This window comes from Seriola lalandi, unplaced genomic scaffold (genome assembly GCF_002814215.2).
Source record: "Seriola lalandi dorsalis isolate HSWRI2012SDOR001 ecotype SW California unplaced genomic scaffold, Sedor1 jcf7180002055004, whole genome shotgun sequence".
In the NCBI taxonomy this organism is placed as follows: Eukaryota; Metazoa; Chordata; class Actinopteri; order Carangiformes; family Carangidae; genus Seriola; species Seriola lalandi.
The window spans coordinates 379,496-402,182 of record NW_019525548.1 but is presented as its reverse complement, the minus strand read 5'-3'; the positions used below and the strand labels follow the sequence as shown (position 1 = coordinate 402,182).

Genomic DNA, 22,687 nt, shown 5'->3' with positions numbered 1-22,687 from the left:
GTAGTGCCGCCATGCTGCGTCGCCACACTCCATTCACTCATTCATTCATTAGCATCGCAGCAGTGGGCGACCGCATCCCCCCGTTGCCATGGTTTCCCCTCAGTATTCCCAGAGTGTGGCGGTCTCCAGGTCGTCAGCGTTGGCCTTCAGCACGCCGGCGTGGTCGCCGCGCAGGTACTTGCCGTCGGCGCCGTGGCGGACCGCCAGCTTGTTGTAGTCGCAGAACTCGAAGAGGAAGTCGACGGGCGTGTCGCTGCTGCTCACCACCGACTGCTCGTTCCCAACCATCCAGTATTTACCCGTGGAGTCTGCAGGAGGAGGAGGGGAGGAAACAAGAGGAGGAAAGGATGGATTAGAGAGGGAGAGAAATGAGTGTGATGGAGGTATCGTGTGTCGGTGGGGGATGGGTGAGAAAATGAAGGAGGGAACAAAAGGTTTGGTTTCAATTTGCTTCATTTGAATTACATAATGCAAAAGCAGTGAAATCATCCGTATGAAAATCCCTCTATTTGGCACCAACGCATGATTAATGAGTAAATCCATAATGAGAATCCCTTAAAAAGAATAAATGATTTAATCCCTTATAAGCCTGCAGCAGCAGCTGCAACCTCCCTCCACGAGCTTTGACAGGCAGGAGCCATTTTCTAGCTGCTGCTGCAGGTTCATATCAGACTACAGCCGGCGTCCTGCGGCTCGGTGAGTCTGGATGAAAACCGACCTTGCAGGCTGTAGGCTCCGTCTCTGAACTCCAGGGTGAAGTAGTCGTAGGAGGAGCGGTTGGAGTCCAGCGTCCCCGTCACCTTCCTGCAGCCGATGAAGCCGTGCTCCCCGCGCAGCACGATGATCGGGCGGTTAATCAGCTTCATGATGAACTCCTCGGTCTCACCTGGAGGCAGACAAACCATGCAACATGTTCACTGGAGCTTTGGTCAGTTAGTTTCACTGTATGCTGAAATAATTGCGAGAGCGATGTGTTCGAGTGCTGTCTTCTAATGTGTCTCAGTAAGAAAACATCTGCACACAGCAGCTTGTGTCAGAAACTGCACCCACTGATCTTCTTGCCGACTCTGACTCGCAGAAACTAATGCAGTTTCTGTAACGATCAAATTCTCTGCAAAGCCTTCGCTTCGCCTTTCTTACAACATCTGTGCAAGACGAGTGACACTGTGTTGGTGGGAACGGGCCACGTTTGGAAGTGTCCTTGGGCAAGATGCCGAACCCTAAAATGCCCTCGCTGCATCATCGGTGCAGGAAAAGGTGCTGTACATGAGCCATTTACTGTCTTTGATACCAGTCACATGTATATACATGTAAATATGTAAGGCTACAGCCAGCAGCTGGTTAGCTTAGCTTAGCTAAGCTTAGCTTAGCTTAGGGCTTTAAACAGATGGAAACAGCTGGCCTGGCTCTACCCAACATACGAGCACCTCTGTAGCTCACTCATTACGTCATTATATTTTGATGGTTTGTTTTTTCTGTTTTCAGAGTGTAAACAAGACAATTTGCCGTATTACAGTTTGTTACGTGGCAGACTATTTCTTGGTCAGCTGGTTGCCTGGCAACTGCTTCTATAAATAAATAAAAAAGGTCCAAAGAATAAGCCTCCAACTGTTTTAACTGTGATGTTATTGGGCTAAACGTGTCCATGACCGTCGCAGTGTGATTTTGTTTAGCATCGTTAGGAAACTTTCATCTGTTGCACACAATTAGTAAAAACCCTTTTTTTGTGGTTTGATACTTGGGTGCGATCTCCGCAGTGACTCTGCACACTCATCATGTTTCCAGTCGCCATGACGAGCTTAAAAATAAACACAGAAAGGGAACAAACAAAAAGCAACACAGCTAAATCCCAAAAGGACGAAGTAAACAGTTACATTCTCGCTGAAGCCTTTGAAGCCCAGAAACAACTGGAACAGCTGTGATTTAATTCACTCTCGCTCTGCTGAAGTTCCCGCCCGTCGCTGCTGCAAAGTAAAATCACTTAGCAACGTGTCACCGCCTGAACGGCTGGATCGCCAAAATCACACCGACCTGCGGAGTCCATGGTGGCTGCTAGCTGGCCGTTCTTCTTGGCGGCAACATATTTCCCGTTGGCGGCCCGGAGGGTCAGCCTCTTCCCACGCCACTCGATGTCAAAGTAGCAATTAGCTGACCTACAGAGAGAGAAAGAGAAGACGGATAATTACATTTACATGGCAGGTAAACACATATTCACACTTAGATCTCCTGTTGCTCACAAACCTGCACCCAGATGTTTTATCAAGAGCTTAAGTAATTGTGGGGTAAGTGGATACGCAGGCTCAGGGTGGAGGGATAAGCTTGTCGTCTTTGATTCATTTGAATCAAGTCGCTTGTTTAATCCTTTACCTTGGCACAGAGTCAGGTTTTATTTTCTAGCGTAGCTTTAACATCCCTGGATCTAAAACTCCTTTTTTTTTTTTCCTCTATTAGAGAAGCTCTGAATCATTCTCCAAATCGTTTTCCTAAAACCACGAGAGGACTCGGTGAGAGAAAACATTTCTGTGGTCTAATCTGTGCGGAGGGAACAGAGTCAAAGCTCAAGAATGTGAAGGAGGAATGTGGTGAACGTCCTGCAGAGCGCTCTGCGGTGTGACCCCTCAGCGTCCACGACCGTCTGATCCGTCTTATCTTAAAAAATGGAGTGGCGTCAGCGTCAGCGTTAACTCAGGACACATGCATGGCTTAATACAATTAATGAAAAGCTTTAAAAAGCAGCGTGAGGCTCCTCGACCCACATCCACGCTTTATATTTATGGTGTTGACATCATGAGCAAAGAATGCACCAAAAACGTGAGAAAAAAAGTCTCTACAACACGAGGAAAATAACTCGACATCATTTTACAGATATTTATTGGCGCAAAGCGGCTTGTTCCTTTTAGATTCTGCATCACAAGCAAAGTTGAAGAAACACATCTGAAAATATTTTATAAAATAAAAGTATCCAACAAACATTTCAAGTAAGACTGAACAAGGAGGCACAGTTCATTTGTTCTGCAGTTGCTCATACTGTGTTACATTCTGCAAAGACCTTTAAAGTTCTTTTTATTTTCACTTGTTTTGAATGTAAGGAAAACAATTCCTGCAATATTATTAACCTCCTGATTTTACAGGGGACTTTTCATATCCATAAGACGAAATTTCTTAAATCAGTTCCCTCTTTTAGGTTGTTTCTAATTGATCTTGAACGTTACTTTGAGTCTGTCAAATTGGTAACAAACAGGAAGTCCATGTCAGCAGTTAATGTATATTCTGAAATATCTGTCTGAAGAAGTTTGAAGAAATTTATGTATTTGTTGTTTTTAAAAAACTGATATAAAACTTTCCACTTTAAAAGGGGTCAGATTATTGTTATCACTCCTGTTTATTTAAATCTACAGCTTCTTTTCACCCATACTAATCTTTGCAATAAAAAACAGAGATTTTCAAAATAAAAGTCATTTTTGACACAAATACAGGAACTCTCTCTTATAGAGTCGCCTTTATGAAAAGCTGCTTCAGCTTCTACTCCTGAAACTGTCTGGGGATGCTCATGGGGAAATCAAGCAGGAGCACAGGGTCAAAGGTCAAAAGGTCAGGGGTTAACAGGCAGCGCTCAGGTTGGACAGAACTCCTGCACATTAAAGAGAATTACTCCCGACAGGTCGAGGCTTCATACAAACGCACTTAATCTCCTGCAACATGCCACTGCCATGACATGAGATCACTCTCGCTTCACTTCACACCTCCCACACACACACACACACACACACACACACACACACACGCGCAAAACTCCTAAACCATGTCACATCTCAAATTACAGAACAGGACTACAGATTAAGAACTGTGACAGACCAGTATCAGGTTGTCTGTGATTAACGCACACACACACAGGTGTGTGTGTGTGATTCTTACTTGGTGGATGCGGTGCACTGCAGGCCGCCGTTAGCAGTGAGGGTCCAGTATTTCCCAGCAGCGGTCCGAAACGCACACTTCCTGTTTTCGCGGCAAATCTCCACCTGGAACACTTCCTGGTCACCTTCCTCGTCCTGATTGGCTGACAGGTCCATACCTGAGCAGGGGCAGACAGTTGAAGAGGAGGGGTTAGTATAAAAAACTAACTGGTGGGTCCAATGCAGAAGGTGACCATTAAACACCAACAGTCCAGATGCAGAGACACACACACACACACACACACACACACACACACACACACACACACCTCCTGGTCAGGATCAGACGCATTAAATGAGCAAAATCGGACAGCTTGGATTAGTGAAGGATTTCACACAGCTGCACACACACACACACACATCTGTCCAGACAGACCCGGCTATAGTTCAAAGGATTAGTCGTCATGGTGAATGGCCACAAAACCCTGAACTCATATAACCACAGGACTCACTGGCGTCGACGATGAGCGATAGATAGACCTGAGAAACTGAAGAAAAACTGTGACTCAGTGAATCAGAAAGCGGCGTAATGCAGCGCGCTCTGTAGGTGCGCTTGTGCGTAGGAATACAGTAGTTCAGTGGTTGAAAAAATAGTAGTGCCAAAGGAAAGTGCTGAAGATAAACCTCTGAAATTATTCACAGGAAGCTTCATTTAAACAGATGTTGGATGTGTTTCTATACAGACACCAGACCTCATTAAAAACACATCAACCACTCAGGCACTTAAGAGCAACAAAGAGGTAAACAAACATGAGTCAACTATAGGATAAGACACATACACAACCCTCCAGACACACACACACACACACACACACACACACCTCATGGAGCACAATGCGAGCTATTGTATATGATGAAGTCATGGCGTGGATGGACCTATAGCCAGAGGGCTGGACGGAGAGAGAGAGAGAGAGATGGACTGTCTGTTGGAGAGCTGTGTAAATGTGTGCAGAGCGACGGAGAAAGAAAGACGTGTTTGAGAAAATAAACCAACACACTCATGCGCTCCCTCCCTTTTCATGTGTGACACAGTTTTGTTTTTAAACTGATGCAGAATCAGAGATAATGTTTGTTCTGTTTTCATTACACATTATATTTGACATGTGGTGTGCAGCGGTTTCTCTCTAAGTCAAGAAAAGGGTCGAAAGGGAATATTAATCAATTCAGTTCTTATGTTTAAAGATGTCGTCCCCACGATCTAATAATTTCCATACAGTCCGTAACAGTACTTTCACACACGGCGTCCCATTACAACAAAATATTTCATACGGTTTTAGAACCTCGAGAATTTAATGCTCACATTTTGTGTCTGGAAAAGAAAGTAAGAAAAGAAAGAAAAAGAAAGAAAGAAAGAAATGCATTACTCCTTTCCTGTCGAGTGGCCGCTAAAGTCGACGTAGGAACTCTGGCCTCTGCGGACAGATTGAGTTTCTGCAGAAATATGTGCGGACACACATGAGAGAGCGCACACACACACACACGGATGATGGAGGAGGAAAATATAACTGAGCATAATGGGAACCACATGGCGGAGAAAGGGTGGGGTGGGGTGGGGGTGGGGGGGAAGATGAAATGTAAGTTTAGCTGCGACAGACAACGAGGGTTTTAAAAAGGAAAACATCAGACGAGAGGAGGGGAAAAAAGATGAGGCGAAAAGAGGGTCAGACTCTGCTCGCCTGCACGATCATCAGTCACATCACTGAACTGCCGTCTAATCCCCGCCACACACACACACACACACACAGAGTACAGTAGCACAGGAAAGCCCATTTATTTCTGTGGCGTTGTGGCGGGAGAACAACCATCTGCAGGACGCCTCGACCCACGAGGAATTACTGACTCACCTTCGACACGAATGAGCTCATTCCAAAACGCTACACACAAAGTCAGAGGGAAAATAATCTGTGATTAGAAAGACCTGAAGGTCCCAGTGTTACCAGTCTGTTAATGAAGGACTGGGACTTATAAACGACAAAAATCAACAGCATGAACTTGGTTTTAAGAAGTTATCAGCTCATTTTGAACATTTATATCTGATTTACTTTCATCGATGCTGCACAAAAAAAAGATTTTTGTTTTAATAATTCAAAAATCAAGTGCAGGAAAAATGGAAAATGGCCTGATTCACATTCTTGCCGAGAGTTAAATGAGAAGATTGACACCACTCTCACGTCTGTACCGTAAATATCAAACTACAGCTAGCTGCCAGTTAGCTTAGCTTAGCACAAAGACTGGAAACAGGGGGAAACAGCTAGCCCGGCTCTGTCCAAAAGGTAACAAAATCTGCCTAGCAACACCTCTAAAAGCTCATTAATTCTAAACGTTATCTTGTTTGTTTGATTCAAACAGAAACCAAGTGTAAAAACGTCAAGTACCTGTTTTATGGGCGTCGTTATGTGGCAAAAATATTTCTAATCATTTTTATTAATTTATCGCTGAGAAACTCTCAGAGCTACTGACTCATTCATTTTAACAAATCGATGCTGCGCTCCATTTGTCTCTCAATAAAAAATTTAAATTAAACACTAAATATTTTACGGCAAGAAACTGGCAAATTTTAAAATATACAGAACCACAATATGTTCTTATAAAAACCCAACTTTTACATTATCTGTGCTTACATGAATTGTAGAATCAAAAATCTAAATAAAATGAAAAGGTATGAATAATTAAACTCTCCAAAACCTGCAGTGGTGAAACTCCATCGTCACCCTGTAAAACCAGCGTGAATTTCACTATATGAAAAACACCAGGAAACTAACAAAACGCACAGTTTACATGATTTACTGGGAGCTGTGTAAAACTAGTCGCTCCAGCTCCGACATGGTTTGAATAAATTATTCCCCAGAAATTTGAATTTATGCGGGCGAGACATTCAGGTGCTGTCAAAGGGGTTATTGATTCTTGTGAATAACATGTTTTGGAGGAAACAGGACGATGTTTGGTTCATCTGTCTGCTGCATCAGGAGGAAGTGTTCTGCTCGTTCCACACACACACACACACACACACACACACACACACACGCACACACACACACCTTGAAACTGGTCACAAGTTATCACAAGGAAAGAACAACACTGGTGGGTGCACACACAAGGTAAAAATACAAAAAGTGACAGAGACAAAACACCGGCCCTGAGGAGCTTAGAGAGACGGTGAGTTTATCATTACACCCAGATACGTCTATATTCTGATCCGTCTGAAGATCACAGGGGCAGAGGAGGAGGAGGAGGAGGAGGAGGAGGAGGAGGAGGGTACACTCAGCCATGACCACACCAAGAGGAGTGAACACACATGTTGAATCCACACCAAAACCAAACCAGAACCCGACAGACACACACTCGTGCTCCTGAAAAACAACCCATCCATCTTTCTGCCCGTCCCCGCCCACCACCTTCAGCCTGATGGCGGCAGGCACAGATTGTTGGCCTCGGTTACTGTGAGCCAGCACCAGAGGTCGGCTGTGAACGCACGCAGTTGTATCAAGCGCAATTGTGTGTGTGTTTGTGTGTGTGCTATTGTTCAGCAGGCCTGACTGAGGAGGCGACCAGCTGGGGCACAAACAGAGAGCCAGATCATCGACCTTTGTTCTGGTCCAAACACACACACACACACACACACACACACACACACACACACACACACACACACACAGCCAGCCTACACACTGAGCACTGTGCTGACTGCTCATACAGTATAAACACACACCACATCAATACTCCCACTTCCTCTACACTCACAAAAATTACTCTTTGGATGAATTTAAGAAAAACATGAAAAGTATTTCCACATAATTAAATGTCTTAGTTTAAACATTAAGCAATTCTGTTGGTTAAACTTAATTAATTAGGGCCAATTCCACTTATTTACAAGGGTTGGATCCAACTAAATCTACTTAAGTTGGTTTAATACAATTTACTTGAGTTGATTCAACTTATTCACTAATGTTAAGTTTCACTTAATCTAATAGGATTGGTCCAACTACTTTGAATTAAGTTGCTCAAACCCCAGTTAATTAAGTTGACCCAAGACATTGCTTAATGCTGAAAGAAAGCCATTTAAAATCAGATGGAAATACTTTCTGTGATTTAATTAAGGCGATTCTAAGTATAACTTTCAAGTGTAAATATTCATCCTTCATTCATCCTCTACAGTCGACTTGGTGTGAAGGGTGGAAACATAACGCAAGACAAAGAGTTGATGCACATGAGGGTAAAATAAATGATTTAAATGAGGTCAGAGGCAGCATTGTTCCCGGGGATGACCCAGATCTTTTATCAAATTGATTCTGTTTTTCAAATACAGTCGGACTGTGAGTTCGAGGGCATTAACGTGGAGACACACCCAGAGCAGAACGACACACTGGAGACCGGCTGAAGCCTAACCTGTAATAAAGCAGACGACATTAAAAAGAAGGAGCGGCGACGTGAGGCAGAATCTCCTGGCACAAAACCAACACACACAAACATTAAGAGCATCAGCACACGCACACACTCTGTCACAACCATGGACCACGACCAAGGACGAGTGGGTTGTACTGGGAACAAACCATCACCCTTCACCCTGCAGGGATCCACACACACACACACACACACACACACACACACACACAGTCGAGGTCGGAGCTGTGTGGCTCATGTCTCATTTCCTGCCGGTGGGGGGGTGAAGGATACAGAAAAGGGTGTCAGGGCTGAATCGCAGCCAGACACAACATGGAGCAACGTTATTTTTTTTGTCTCCTTTGCCTGATGCAGAGACAGATTTTAACCCTGATTTCACAGGATGACTGATTTTCAACACTTTTGAACTGGAGTCAGCAAAAAACAAAAATCAGTTTGAGTTGGTCACCCACTGGAATCTGAACACAGAGCGGCAGCTGTTTTCACATCTGTATCCCACACAAGATCCGCTGTTAAATGGTTTAGTTTAACTTTTTATTTTTGGAAATATTTATTTTTCATATCTGTATGCCAAATGTGGCGGGTTAGCTTAGCTTAGCATAAAGGCTGAAAACAGGGGGAAATGGCTAAAAGGTAACAAATACAAGCAGCTTTAAAAAGGTCAGTAATTAACACAAAAACCAAACAGTGTAAAAACAATGATTCGTGGTTTTCACATTGACTATTTCTTGGCAATGACTTTGTGATCAACATAAACTCAGGAAGTCACATAACCCCCACGTAAAACCAGTTATTGTTTTCACACTTTGGCTTCTGTACAGAGGCAGAGCAAGGCCAGCTGTTCCCCTCCGTTTCCAGTCTTTATGCTAAGCTAAGCTAACCATCTAGCAGCTGCAGCTTTATATCAAACAGACATTTAACTCTCAGCAACAAAACAAATAAGCATATTTCCCACAATCTCAAACTGCTGCTTTCAGAGTCTCTTGGCATTTTAAACCTTTTCATGAGGCTTTGCTGCTGGTTTTACAGGCCGTGCAGGAGCTTCATACAATCATACCAAGTCTTGTAAACAACAGGAGCTTAGTCACAGGAAGCAGCCAGAAAACATTCAAGGGTTTACTGCCGTAGAATCAGATGCTGATCAGGAATTCAGTGGAATCAGTTGAGTGACTATCCGACATAAAAACAGCCTGGTCCCAACAGGAGTCACACTCCAAATACCTCGCCACAATTAGGAAACTGAAAAGAACAATGACACCCTGCAGGATTCCCGCCTCCACCTCGGGTCCCTACAGCCAGCGGCCCGGAGGACGGTCAGCTACAGAGAGCGGTCGGCGCTCGGTGGTCACGCCGTGAGCCAACAGGATGTGATGGGCCCTCATCCATTTAGCTAAAGACAAACCGGCGTTTAGTCTTCACCCACAGTTCAGATTCAGCACGGGCCACTTAATGGGCCATTGAGCTCCAGGCTAACTGACTGATAATCGTGTCTCAGTTCATACGAGGGGTCGTTAAACAGCCTCTCAGGGAATTTATGGATCTTTAAGAGCAGGAAACAGAAACATGGATGTGATTATTCATCTAATATTTGTCAGGTGGAAAATAAACATGACAAAACTAAATACTTCAGGGAACTGGTGCAATGAAGAAATGTAAAACTTAATGGCCTCCTTTTCAGATAATGGTGAACCAAGAAGTTTAAATAAATAGATAAAGACGATGGAGTTGGAGTAACGAAGAAATAAATGGCTGTGAGGAGTTAAAAGTTTCTGGCAGCATTGCAGTGACTGTTCAAAAATGAATTCCTTGTGATTTCTTTGCAACAACAAAAACAAACACATAATTCATCATAAACTGCAACGAGCCTCAAACATCAGAGCCACTATTGTTCGAATCATTTCAATATTTCATATTTACTCCGATGTAGGTCAGATGAAGCCACGGGGGGGGGGTGATGATGTAGTCAATCAGGGTGACTTTAAGTTAAAGTTTTTTTGCACAACACGGCTCTTGTCTTTTTGGCGGTTGTGGCATCGCTCCCATCTCTCAGGGTGATATCTGTATTAACCGGCTCCGTTGTTGAGGTGTGGGGGAGGCAGAAATCCAAAATAATAAGAATCTTATTAAGGGAATAAGAATCTCAGCATTCCCAACAAACTCGACCGATCACGGCTCCGTTTAACGAAGGACGTCTGAACTGGATTCACTGAGTCCGAGAACAAACTTCATCAACCACAATTAAATGCGAGTCACAAAAGCTGCTGACTGACCCACTTGAGCTTTGCACACGTCACAAACCTGCAGGCCGCTAATGGAAGCCAGCCGACTCCGACCACCATCTTGGCTCGCGGCCCGCCGGGGCGAACAGCCCCTGCGGAGAGCGGCTACCAGCATCTGTCGGTTCGAAAAACATCTGGAGCTGGTTTAATTCCACTCAACTTTTAATCCACATCACAATGATCCAGTTGTCGGCGGGTTGAACACGGGCTTCCTCTGCAGATCCAGACCTCCTGCTCATTATGGAGGATGGCAGAGGGCAGCGAGGACACGGGGTCAACCGCCCAATGAGAGCATCCGACCTGCACACGTGTCCCTGAGCAAGGCATTAGACTAGTACCCAACTCCTGGGGCACTGATACAACTTTCTCATCCATAACCAATCCAATATCAATATCCAGTACCAGTCTGACGCTAGTGTTAACTCTAATTTAACATCTACAGTCTATAACGCACTGCGAGCGGCGGCGGACATGTCGGCTGTTACTTGGTAAAACGTTGAGCCAGTTTTAAGTTTAAGATGCTTAAACATATTCTAATGGGGCTTTTTACCTTGTGTATTCAGAGGTAAACCATAAATAATAACAGTAATGTCCTCTGTAGTTCTGCACCGAGCTCGTGTGAGCAGGATGTCGCCTTCACTGAACTGCACCCTCTGCTATAAAAAAAGGACATAATCTGATTTAGGAAAATGTTGGAACAGGCAGCAATCCATTTATGTTACTTGGGGATTAATGAATTCTAACTCATGCTCTCATTACAGAGGAAGTCATCATCTAATTCCAATGCATTTAGCATTAACAGCATTTAACATTGCCGGGTTTTTAAAACACAGATTTTTATCCGACATCAGGACTGGAGCCTCCATTTTGAGTCTGAGGCGTTTTCGAGCTCTGAAAACTCTGGCGCCGTGTTGTCGTCTGGACGGGCGAAAACCGAGACGGCCGCTCCTGATTGGCTCTCATCAGCATGGACCACCGGTGGTGAAAGCAACATGGATAATGAATTACAAGTGTTACTGACCTTGTTGTCTTTGCTAACAGCTGTTATTTTTTGAAAACACTGTTTTAACCCTCTGAGGTGGACGGATGTTTCTATTAATATCGATATCGCGATAACAGCGTAAAAACATGGTGTTAAAATCTGTAGAAGCTCCACTTTCCTTTTCTTATTCTTGCGAGATTGTACTGTTGTTCTCTGAAATCTGGTTAAAGCAGAGTGACAGACAACACTTTTATTTAACATTTATCTTCTATGTCACTCATGTATTGCTTTATGTTTTTAATGAACCGAAGACTTTGCTAAACCCGTTTCAGTTCATCCACGTCAGTAATTTGGAGAATTTCAAAAACCAGGCTTCAGTTTTTCAGCATTTGGGCCAAATGCAAATTTGCACAGAGTCAACAAGGGGCCTCGTTACAGAAAGAGCCGAGATCGTTCTGAACATTGTGACACAAAACACTTGGGCATTATGGGATATGCAACCTTTTAAAAAAGGCGACTTTAGATGAGTCAGAGGGTTAAAATGAAAACGCAGTAGTGAGACACCGAACGTCCCTGTGGGAGGAGGAGGAGAGAGAGGTGAATAAATCTCCGTCTGACAGGTAAACAGGCTGAGGGTGTGACAGAGAGACAGCAGAGGAAAATAAGAAGATAGATCACAGATCAGACCTTCTGAAAAGAGGAAGCAGAACCACTAGACCGCACGGTATCCTCACCAGCGCGATCCTCCTGACCACAGACTGAACACAGGCTTACAGAGCATCAATTATTTCTCTCCCATCATTCATTACAGACGCAGCGTCTCCTCGGCTCTAAATCACACTCATGATCTGTCCAAGGTGTTTTCAGATCAGATTTCAACTCAGCATCTTTCAAGGCAGCAAATTCAAGCACGTGTTCACACTTGGAGACAAAAGCTTCTCCTTCGTTTAGACACCAATCAACTGATAACGAGCTCCGACACACAGCAGCTAGGCCCGAAGGCTGGAGTCGCAGGGAGGAGTGGGGGAGGGGGGGGGGGGGGGGGGGGGGGGGGGGGGGGGGGGGGGTGAGGAGGAGGCTGCAAGCGATGACGGGAGGATGGGAGAGAGAGGAGCGCCTGAGGAAATGGTGACAGAGATGTTGAAGTGAAGAAGGGATGAACAATGAGGGAGGAGGTGAAAGGAGGAGACAGTCAGGGAGAAGTGGAATAAATGAAGCGGGGGTGAAGGAGGAAGGAAGGAAGGAAGGAAGGAAGAAGGTGGGAGGGGGGGAAGCTTGTATCTCTGCCCACATGAACAGCTGAAAACCAGACACACATGGACATATTTAACACACACACACACACACACACACACACAAATCTAATCTGACTAAAAGAATAAAGAATAAAAAAGCAGCTTCAGTCAGCAGGTCGATCTCACAGCTGCAGGAGGAAAACACTCAGAGTTCTAGTTTTGGGTTGTGATGGCGTCAGAGCTGCGTGACGACAGTAAAGAGAAGATTCAGGTCCAGTTAAATATTTCATCAGTGTCGATGGTGATGGGTTAATGAAGTTCTGACCAACAGGAACTCCAGGTGTCAGATATTAAACTCACCTGATGGTAAAGGTGCAAAGTATCTGATGGATTCAAGGAGTTTAGTCATTTTAGGGAGGATTTTACTCTGTGTGTGTGTGTGTGTGTGTGTGTGTGTGTGTGTGTGTGTGTGTTGTATCCTTACTCTGCTTTAACTGTGGGGTTGTTCTGCTTTGTGCCAGGTCTGCCTCGCGCCAGTTTAAGGCTGTTTTACATTTGAATGCTGGCACAAGTGCACATGGAGCTGTGTGTGTGTGTGTGTGTGTGTGTGTGTGTGTGTGTGTCTCAACAGGGCAGAGCACTGGTTCACTTCTTTGTTACACGCCAACATGGACAACACTCAATTATCAGCTCTCCTGTTCTGTTTACATGTGTGTGTCCAGAGCGGGAAAAACCAGATCTATACCATACATATGACATCACAGGCCTTCAGTGCTGATGCACTCTGGGAAAAAATGCCAGTGTTTAGCATGTACAAATACACTCAGGCCTGTGTTGTGTGTGAATATATAGGCCATCACTGTGTGTGTGTGTGTGTGTGTGTGAGGGGAGATGCAATCTGACATTCCATCACTTTAACCCTTCCTCTACCAAGGGATGAGATACACACACACACACACACACACACACACACACACACACACACACACACACACACACACACACACACAGGACCAACGCACCCACCTTGCCGGGTGGAGACGTTCCTCTCGTTGGCCGCGGTGAGCACGACCTGCGGGTGGCTCTGCTCCAGCACGAACAGCTCATCCTTGCCCACGCGCGCGCTCTTGCCGGACTTCATGGTACCGGAGGGCCCGGAGGGCGCGAGGTACTTGCCGCTACAGTCCCTGAAGGCCACCTTACCGGAGCGGAACTCCAGCGTGTACCCCGTGCTCTTGTCCGTGGTGGCGACCAGCGCGCCGTCGTTCCTCAGGAAGCGGTTGTCGGAGGTCTGCAGGTGGTAGCGCTGCTCGCGGAACACCAGCGTGATCATGGAGTCCACCCCCCACGGGACGTCCCGGTCGATGGCAATCTCGTCCACCTTGCTGCTCAGGTGCGCGTACCGCTTGCGCGTCAGGCTGAAGATGTTCACCTGCGGGTGCATGGCGATGTGCACGCTCCATTTCTCCGCCACGGAGGCGGTTTGGGCGAAGCAGATGATCCGGTCCTCGGTTCCGCCCAGGTAGCGCCCGTGCGGTTCGGACTGCAGGGACCAGCGGCCGTCGTCATGGGCGGTGATGATGAACCGGCACTCCGGGCCCGGGGTCTCACTGTCTCCGGTAACGTTCCCGTCCTTGTCGGCGGCGATGTACCGGCCCAGATGTGACTTGAGGTGGAACACGTTCCCGCTGGAGTCGTCGCCGCTCTGCTCCAGAGTCCAGATCTGCTTCTTCTTCATGCTCGTGGCGGACGCGTTGATCTTGAAGCCGAAGGTCTCCGCCGTCAAGTATTTGTTCCCGCAGTTGATCAGACCGAACTGGATCTGCAGCATGTCGCTGGTTCCGTTAGACGCGCCGTTAGTTGTCATTGTCGGTTCTGTGCGCTCGAGCCTCGGACCGGACCGGTTCTGTGTGAGAGGGATTTTTTTTTATAGGGGAGGGGGGGCGGTTCTGCAAGTGACTGAGCTCGCGGCTGAAAGGGTGGGATGCTGTGCTGCCTCGCGTGCTTCTCTTTGTTTGGGGAGTGTGTGTGTATGTATGTGTGTGTGTGTGTGTGTGTGTGTGTGTGTGTGTGTATGGCTGAGTGGGAGTCTGTGAGCGCGCGCCGCCGCCGGTCCTCAGTGCTCTGCCTTGTCTCAGCAGCGCGAGCCCGCCGCTACACAGCTGCAGCCTATATAACCATCAGTGACGTTGCGCTGCAGGCCACGCCCCCCCAGAAGAAGAGTCTGTGGTGAGTTTTGGTAAAGTGAGATGATTTAGACTGAAAGAGCATGAGGAGAGGAGGGGGGCACAAACAGGAACTCAGAGGAAGTGCGTTAAAAAGAAAACAAGTAAGGAGACAGTTGAGTAGGCTCCTTTAACCTCCATAGTCCCTGTACTCACTTTGATATATGGGGAATATATTTCAGAAGTCCCTGTTTCCCTGGGAATGTCCCTGTTTTTAATTGTGAATTAAAAACAGACATCTAGCGTTGCGCTTGTTTTCGCTAACATTTGCTGCTAGCTTCAGAAATGAAGCTAAAACCATCAAAGTAGAGTTATCCAATCTGCTTTTTCCTTCTTTTTTTCTGTCGTCTATAGGCAGAGAAGGGATTAGCTGGGTCACTCATTGGTTAGGAGTTCATAACCAGGAAGTAAACTAATGAAAACAAACATACCCAAAGGCCTCCCAGCTGAAATTTACAAAAATGTTTATGTTGGAAGAAGTGAAGAAGAAGAAGTTGCCCGACAGTCTGTAATGGACTTCACATGACAATATTCACAAGAATACTTTTATGAAAAATGCTTTTGATGTTTTTAATTGGTGGGTACAGACTTAAGGAATTAAAATAATGTTGGAATGGATATACAATCTGACTTCATAACTGTCTCAAAGGAAGGGAGTCGTCCCTCACCATAGTTTATCATAGTGCAACAGTTACCATGGTCAAAATACATGAAACCAGGACTGTCCCCCTTTTTTATTTAATAGATAAAATCACATCCTTTTCAGAAATCTGGTCGCCTTAGGTAAACGTCAACCACATATTACTCTCATCTCTCTGTGTCCGACTCACTGATCATCAGATGGACTCAGCATTCAAATCATGAGGACGGGTTGGGAGTGTCCACTCACAAAGAACTATTCATGGCCTGAACACGCACATGAGAGGGCAGGAAACAAAGAGGCCAAACAGATCATGCTGGCATCTTCTCAGTCACCAAACACACACACACACACATGTTGCATATACAAGTACACGAAGGTCAAAGCAGAAGTCGCTCATATCTCATTTCCCTCCCAGTGAAATGACATGAGTGTTGTTACTCACTCCAGCGTGGACGCCGCTCAGCGTTCGCTGTGTCTTTAGGCAAAGTGAGCAACGGGACTGAGAGCGGTTCATCCCTGCGCCTCGTCTACAGGCCACACATCAGCTATGCAAAGGAAGATTAGAGCTCAGGTTGCACATGTTGTACCCACGCACCAAACTTCTCTGACCTTTGACCTCTGTGGATATACAGTACAAGTGAAAGAAGATGGATTTCATTGTTATTCAGTGAGGGTTTGAATTATATTTTTATGCCTCTGCGACGGTGACACTGCATATTGTTTTTGGGTTGCCACAAACATTCACTAGGACTCAAGGATGAACTGATTAGATTTTGGGGCTCAGTGGTCAAAGGTCACGGGCGTGGTGAATACCAAACAAAATTAATACACACCAGAATATTTCAGGGTTTTGTTGAGTCATTTCAGGGAATATTAGCTCTGTTAAATCACCATAACCACTACAACACATAAGAAATTGGGATTCACTTTCCTCTTCAACCCAAATCCCACAGACATCTGTCTCCCTCCTGAATATTTTTGGCCTGAAGAAAAATACCATTTTACATTTGTTGTAAATGAAAGTGAATCACAACAGAGACGCGATGCTTCAGTGTCTGCATGCTGGTGGGTTTGCAAACGCAAAGTAATCTGAGCCCAAAGTGTAATTTAATCAGTGGTAATCCACCCCAGTCTGGGTGAATCCAATCTTCAGACAGAACATCTTCAAACAAATCAATTCTCAGTGTCGTTTCAGCTCCAGAATCACGATCTAATAAAATCACCAGACTTGTCCGGATATTTTTTTTTGCCTTCTCATGTTTGTTTTTATCAGCCCGAGTTACAAAAGCTCGATTGTAAAAGGAATAAATGTAAAGATGTGGTCAAACATTCAGATTCCTGCTCTGTGACAAATATGTGTATCAGTGACCTTTAACACTGTGTGATGCTGCCTTTACATCCGATCAGGAATATCCAAACTTAGTGACGATGATTGATATTTTTATTCTATGCAGACCTTCAGGAAATATTAGATTTTCAGACATACTGTAAATACAATTGTTTTTAAAAACAGACTCAAACAGAACTAAGTTTGTTATTATCTCCCAAATCTGTTCAACTTTCACTCTTGTTTAAGAATTCTTTGAGGTTATCATACACACCGAGCTGGACTTGAAGGAAACATACAGAGGAACCAGAAACCCTTTTTTAAAAACAGTGTGTGACTTAAAACACAATATTTCATTTTATATTTTATGCTGTTTCATTTTGAAAATATGCACTGGCTCTGAAATTTTAATGTTCCTGTCGGGGGAAGTGATGCAGCTATTTTAATACGCCACATCAAACAGAGGACAGAACAAACTCATGTTTTTTTTAAATTGTCATAAATAAATGACAGTTTTTTTTTAAAAAAAGTAAAAAATTACGTCCAACATGCAACTTTTAGTAAAACTACAAGTTATTGTTTTTACACTTTAGTTTTTGTTCGGATTAAACAAGCAAGATGTAATATTTGCACAGAGCCGGGCAAGTGGTATATCCACCCTCTTTATGCTAAGCTAAGCTAAGCTAAGCTAAGCAGCTGCTGGCTCCACCTTTATATTGAACAGACAGGTATGAGAGTGGTATCGATCTTCTCGTCTAAGTCTCGCCAAAAAAAGTAAATAAGCGTCTTTCCCAAAAACGTCTGACTATTCCTTTAAAGAAAGGATTTCAGGCGAGCTCTGCAGCAGACTTCCACATGATGACCATGTACTGTTGCTAAAATGGAAACAGTCGACTCTTTGGGATTGATCGACAGCAGCATGAATAAAGCTGTGTGTGCCAGCTGCAGCAGATCCAGATGAATAATTGATTCCGGTTTGTTGTTGGATCAACAGACAGTGATGAACGCTCGCAGATGTTCCGCTGTGAGTCAAAGACATTTCACACCGGTCTGTAGCGTTGGCCCGGTCTTCATTTTGCTCATCGGTCTGATGCAAGTCAGACCGTTTCACAACAATAAAGACTGAGCAGTAGCACCCAACAACAAAAAACTGGAGAGACATGACTCATAGTTTGTAGTTTACTGACACCAGCAATGAGAAGAGAAAGACTTTTTAGAGACGGCAACAATTTTTTAAAAACGTCTTTGTAATTGTTGAATTCCTCCAAAAGACAAACGTTTTCTGCAGTCGGCCATTTTTGTCTTAATTTACCCAGAATTCATTGTACCACAGTCCGGTTTAAGATAGTGAAGAACTAAAGTGCTTTGTGGCACAGATGAATTTAGACTCAGTTTAACTCAAGTCTGACTGACTGTGTTTAATCTAAGACACAGTCAAAGTCTGTCTTTGAGAAACTAGTCCCTGATAGATAGATAGATAGATAGATAGATAGATAGATAGATAGATAGATAGATAGATAGATAGATAGATAGTCAGTAAGTGAATGCATCACCACACATGCATCATTTACATCATGTGGCAGAGATGGAAAAGTTCCCATGCTAATGACGTGTGAGCATTTACATCATCATGGATTAAAACAGTGTGACACCGTATCCATTAAATTTGGGTGTAACTGCATTGAGCAATGGTCGGAAGTGATGCTGCGTTCATGTCATAGCGGAGTAATCGTAATCACAGGTTTCCAGCTTGTAAAAAGCACTGATGTTGACTTCACCTTGTAATTAGAAGAGGGAAGGTCAGATTTCTGACTTGGCGCCTGGAAACAAAACAAATATGGACAAATACCTGCCTCCTGTTCGACCAGAGACTCCAGCTCAATGTGATTAAACCTGCATTTAATGGATGAATGTGAAGGACAATCTGGTGTGTGTGTGAGTGTGTGTGTGTGTGTGTGTGTGTGTGTGTGTGTGTGTGTTGCATATCCCCTCATTCTTTGCCTATCTTTCCCTCCAGATGGGTGCCTCCATTGTTGCAAATGTAAGTTCATTTGTGTTTGAGAGGGAGACGCTCTGTCACGCCGAACACACATGTACCCTCTCTCTCTCTCTCTCTCTCTCTCTCTCTCTCTCTCTCTCGCTCTCACTCTCACTCTCTTTCTCTCTCTCTCTCGCTCTCTCTCTCTCTGATTATGCATCTTTTTAAAGAGGTTTTGACCCAGATATGTGATGAAATTGATGAGATTAGCAACACACACGTAGGCCTATATGAATGCACACACACACACACACACACACACACACACACACACACACACAGCACTGGAGAGATCTCACCCCGGGAGACTCAAAGGCCTGGTCGGGGAGGGACATAGAGGGAAGCTATCTTTGTTCTCAAGTCGAGCTTTGAGGATGGTTGCTACGGAGACCAGCCTCAAATCTGTTGGTTGATGAAGGGCAGTCTGCTGCAGCGAGCATGCACACACACACACACACACACACACACACACACACACACAAGCACACGCTGACACACTGACACACTTGCTGCGCTCACGGCACTGCAGCACTGCGTCAGCAGACGCTAAGCTAACCAATCAGTGCCCTTTTCTAACACACACCTCTGAGCCAGAGCCAATCAGAACTTCTTTTTCACCCCTGCATTATAATATCCACCAATCAGGAAACACCTGTCCAGATGTGTCTGGATAAATTGGCCAACCAGAGAAGTTTTTTATTGAAATGGAGGTCTGAGTCTGATTCTTTGGTTTTGGCTGCAGCTGTGCAGATGTTCTTGCAGCTTTTAGTCATGACTCACAAACGTGATTGAAATAAAAAAAAAAAAAACACTTGTGACAAAGTGAAAGACATGAAATGGAAACATCAGCTGAGGGAGGAGGGATATGAACGTGAGAATAAGGGAGCGCTGAGTGCTGTCCTGTATTGACTCTGTCAGTCATTTCTACTCTGAACTTGCAGAAACAGATGGATGAAGGTTTTTGCAGATGTGCGTCCGGAGTGTCCTCGGTCAGCTGGGACTGTGTCAGATTTAAGCCGACATGTTGAAGCGGGCCCACAGGAGCTTTGGCGGGTTCTGGCAGAGTGATTATGAAAAACACGTGGGGTCTATGAGATCTGTGTCAGCTCTCCTGCATTAACCTACATTTCACCGTGAACACTGACCAGCTAAATGGACGCAGCTCGATCTGCAGCGGCTGAGGTCAGCGAGCGTTTCAGCTGAGACGGTTCAGTGTGCGAGTGAAGACGCCAGACATCATGTCACCAACTGTCCCACTGAGTAAAGAGGCAATAAACACCTTTAACATCTTAGTGTCTCTAACGCGATGACTCTGGTGAGGGCATCAGATGACCTGACAGTGTTGTGTACATCCCTCTGATTCCAGCTGGTCTTTCTATTGATCTCATTGATCATTGTCATAATGGCTCCTGTCCTGAGAGACACTCTCTCTGTTCCCCTCTTGTCTGGTTGTTAGTGTCACGTTTCCTCACAAACAAGAAGAAAGAATGAAAAAATCAAAGTTACAAACCTCAGTTTTATCTCGGACTGAACACATTGACGCACGGAGCAGAATGACTTTCCTTCATCTCAGAAATATTTATTTTTAAGTCTGCAAGCTGCGTCTGGAACAGGCTCCACTGAACTTTTCTCTGCTCTCACTAAAGAAGCTTGTTGACACAATAAAACATATTCAAAATGCTGCTGTTAGACTCTCGACAGAACTAACTAGAATCACCGCCTCATGGTCGTATCCCTCCGCCAGACTAGTTCCTGGTTACATCCCTGTTTATCCAGACTCAGATGAAATATGAACCATGTCTATGAAATTTTGTCATAATTGCTGTGAAGTCTTGGGTAATGGCTAAAAGGTGTTTTCTGAGGTCACAGTGACCTTTGACCTTTGACCACCAAAATCTTATCAATTCGTCCTTGAGTCCAAGTGAACGTTTGTGGAAAATATGAAGAAATTCCCTCGAGGAGTTCTCAAGATATCACGTTCACACGGTCCAAATCATGTTTTGTGAGGTTACTATGACCATGACCTGTGACCTTTGACCTTTGGCCACCAAATTCTAATCAGTTTGTCCTTGAGTCAAGGTGGATGTTTTTACTAAATTTGAAGAAATTCCCTCAATGCGTTACAGCGATATTGCTTTCAAATGGCCAAAACCGTGTTTTGTGAGGTCACCACACCCTTGACCTTTGACCCTTGACCCCCAAAATCTAATTAGTTCATCATTGGATCCAAGTGGACATTTGTGCCAAATTTGAAGAAGTTCCTTCAACGTGTTACTGAGATATCACGCTCACAAAGCCAAAATCATGATTTGTGAGGTCACCATGCCCTTGACCTCTGACCTTTGACCCCCAAAATATAATCAGTTCATCCTTGAGTCTTAGTGAATGTTTGTGCCATATTTGAAGAAGTTTCATCAGGGCGTTATTGAGACATGGTGTCCACGAGAATGGGTTGACCCAAAGTTTAATTCATTTATTTGGCACTAATTAGCAAATGTTAGCATGCTAACAGACAAAACTAAGAACGTAAACAGAGCAAATATGATACCTGCTACCCATCAGCATGTTAGCATCGTCGCTATGAGCATGTTAGCATGCTGATGCTAGCATGTAGTCAGTAGAGTAGTCTTAGAGCTGCTAGCATGAAGAAGTTTGTTCTTTCTTCGTACAGTGAAACACTTTGAGCTACTGAATAAATGTTGATGCGTTAATAAAGTTTATCATTAATATAATCATTGTTATTTTATTTATATAAACATACCAGATACACAGTGTAACGTAGATACTGTTGGTTTAACCAGAGCAACTGTTCTGGAAACATTTTCTCAAACTGGCAGCGACACAATGCAGAAAGTGTGGAGTGAGTGAGTGAGCTGTGTGTGCTGGTGTCTCCTGCAATCATTAAGGAATGTGTGTGTTTGCTTGTGTGTGAGTGTGTGTGTGTGTGTGTGTGTGTGTGTGTGTGTGTGAGTGTGTGTGCGCACAGCTGCAGCCCTACCAAGGGCCTCCTCTCCACCAACAAAGAGCTGGAAGCTGGAGCCACTGGGGAACACCACACACACTCCCCTCCTCGCCCTGCCACCATTCTCCACACAGCAGTCGGGTCAAAGGTCAGCATTGTGTGTGTGTGTGTGTGTGTGTGTGTGTGTGTGTGTGCTTTGATGGTACCTCCACTTTCTCCACCCTCTTATTGCCATGGTGACAGCAAAGCAGTTGAGCCAAGATCAGCAGAGCAGTTTCATAGCTTCTCCCTCTGTTTAACACATTATGAAGCATGTGTGATTATATGTGTGTAGCTCTATGTGTGTGCATGTGTGTGCATGTGTGTGCATGTGTGCGTATGTGTGTGTGTGCATGTGTGTGTGTGTGTGTGTGTGTGTGTGACGCCTGTAGCCAACGGAAAGATATAGGTCAGTCGAGAGAGACAGAGCAACGAGGCATGAGTGGGACACTGCAGGGTGTGTGTCTTTTTACGTTGGTATCATTTTGTTGTGTGTCTGTGTGTGTGTTTGTGTGTGTGTGTAGTAGCATGACGGTCAGCTTTGTGTGCAGCTGTCACATCATCTCATCTCATTTTCACCCCCCCCCCCCCCCCCCCCACACA

The 22,687-nt window shown here is 44.8% G+C and overlaps 1 protein-coding gene across 1 annotated transcript; it reads right to left on the bottom strand.

The window, feature by feature from the left end:
• Nucleotides 1-6: 6 nt before the first annotated feature.
• Nucleotides 7-15,001, bottom strand: fscn1a (fascin actin-bundling protein 1a). The gene is made up of 5 exons (XM_023397208.2): nt 13,877-15,001; nt 3,916-4,072; nt 2,032-2,153; nt 719-886; nt 7-308 (listed from the first exon to the last, which is right to left on the bottom strand). The coding sequence occupies exons 1-5, from the start codon at nt 14,715-14,717 to the stop codon at nt 100-102; spliced, it is 1,497 nt and encodes a 498-aa protein (XP_023252976.1). The 5' UTR covers nt 14,718-15,001; the 3' UTR covers nt 7-99.
• Nucleotides 15,002-22,687: the final 7,686 nt, after the last annotated feature.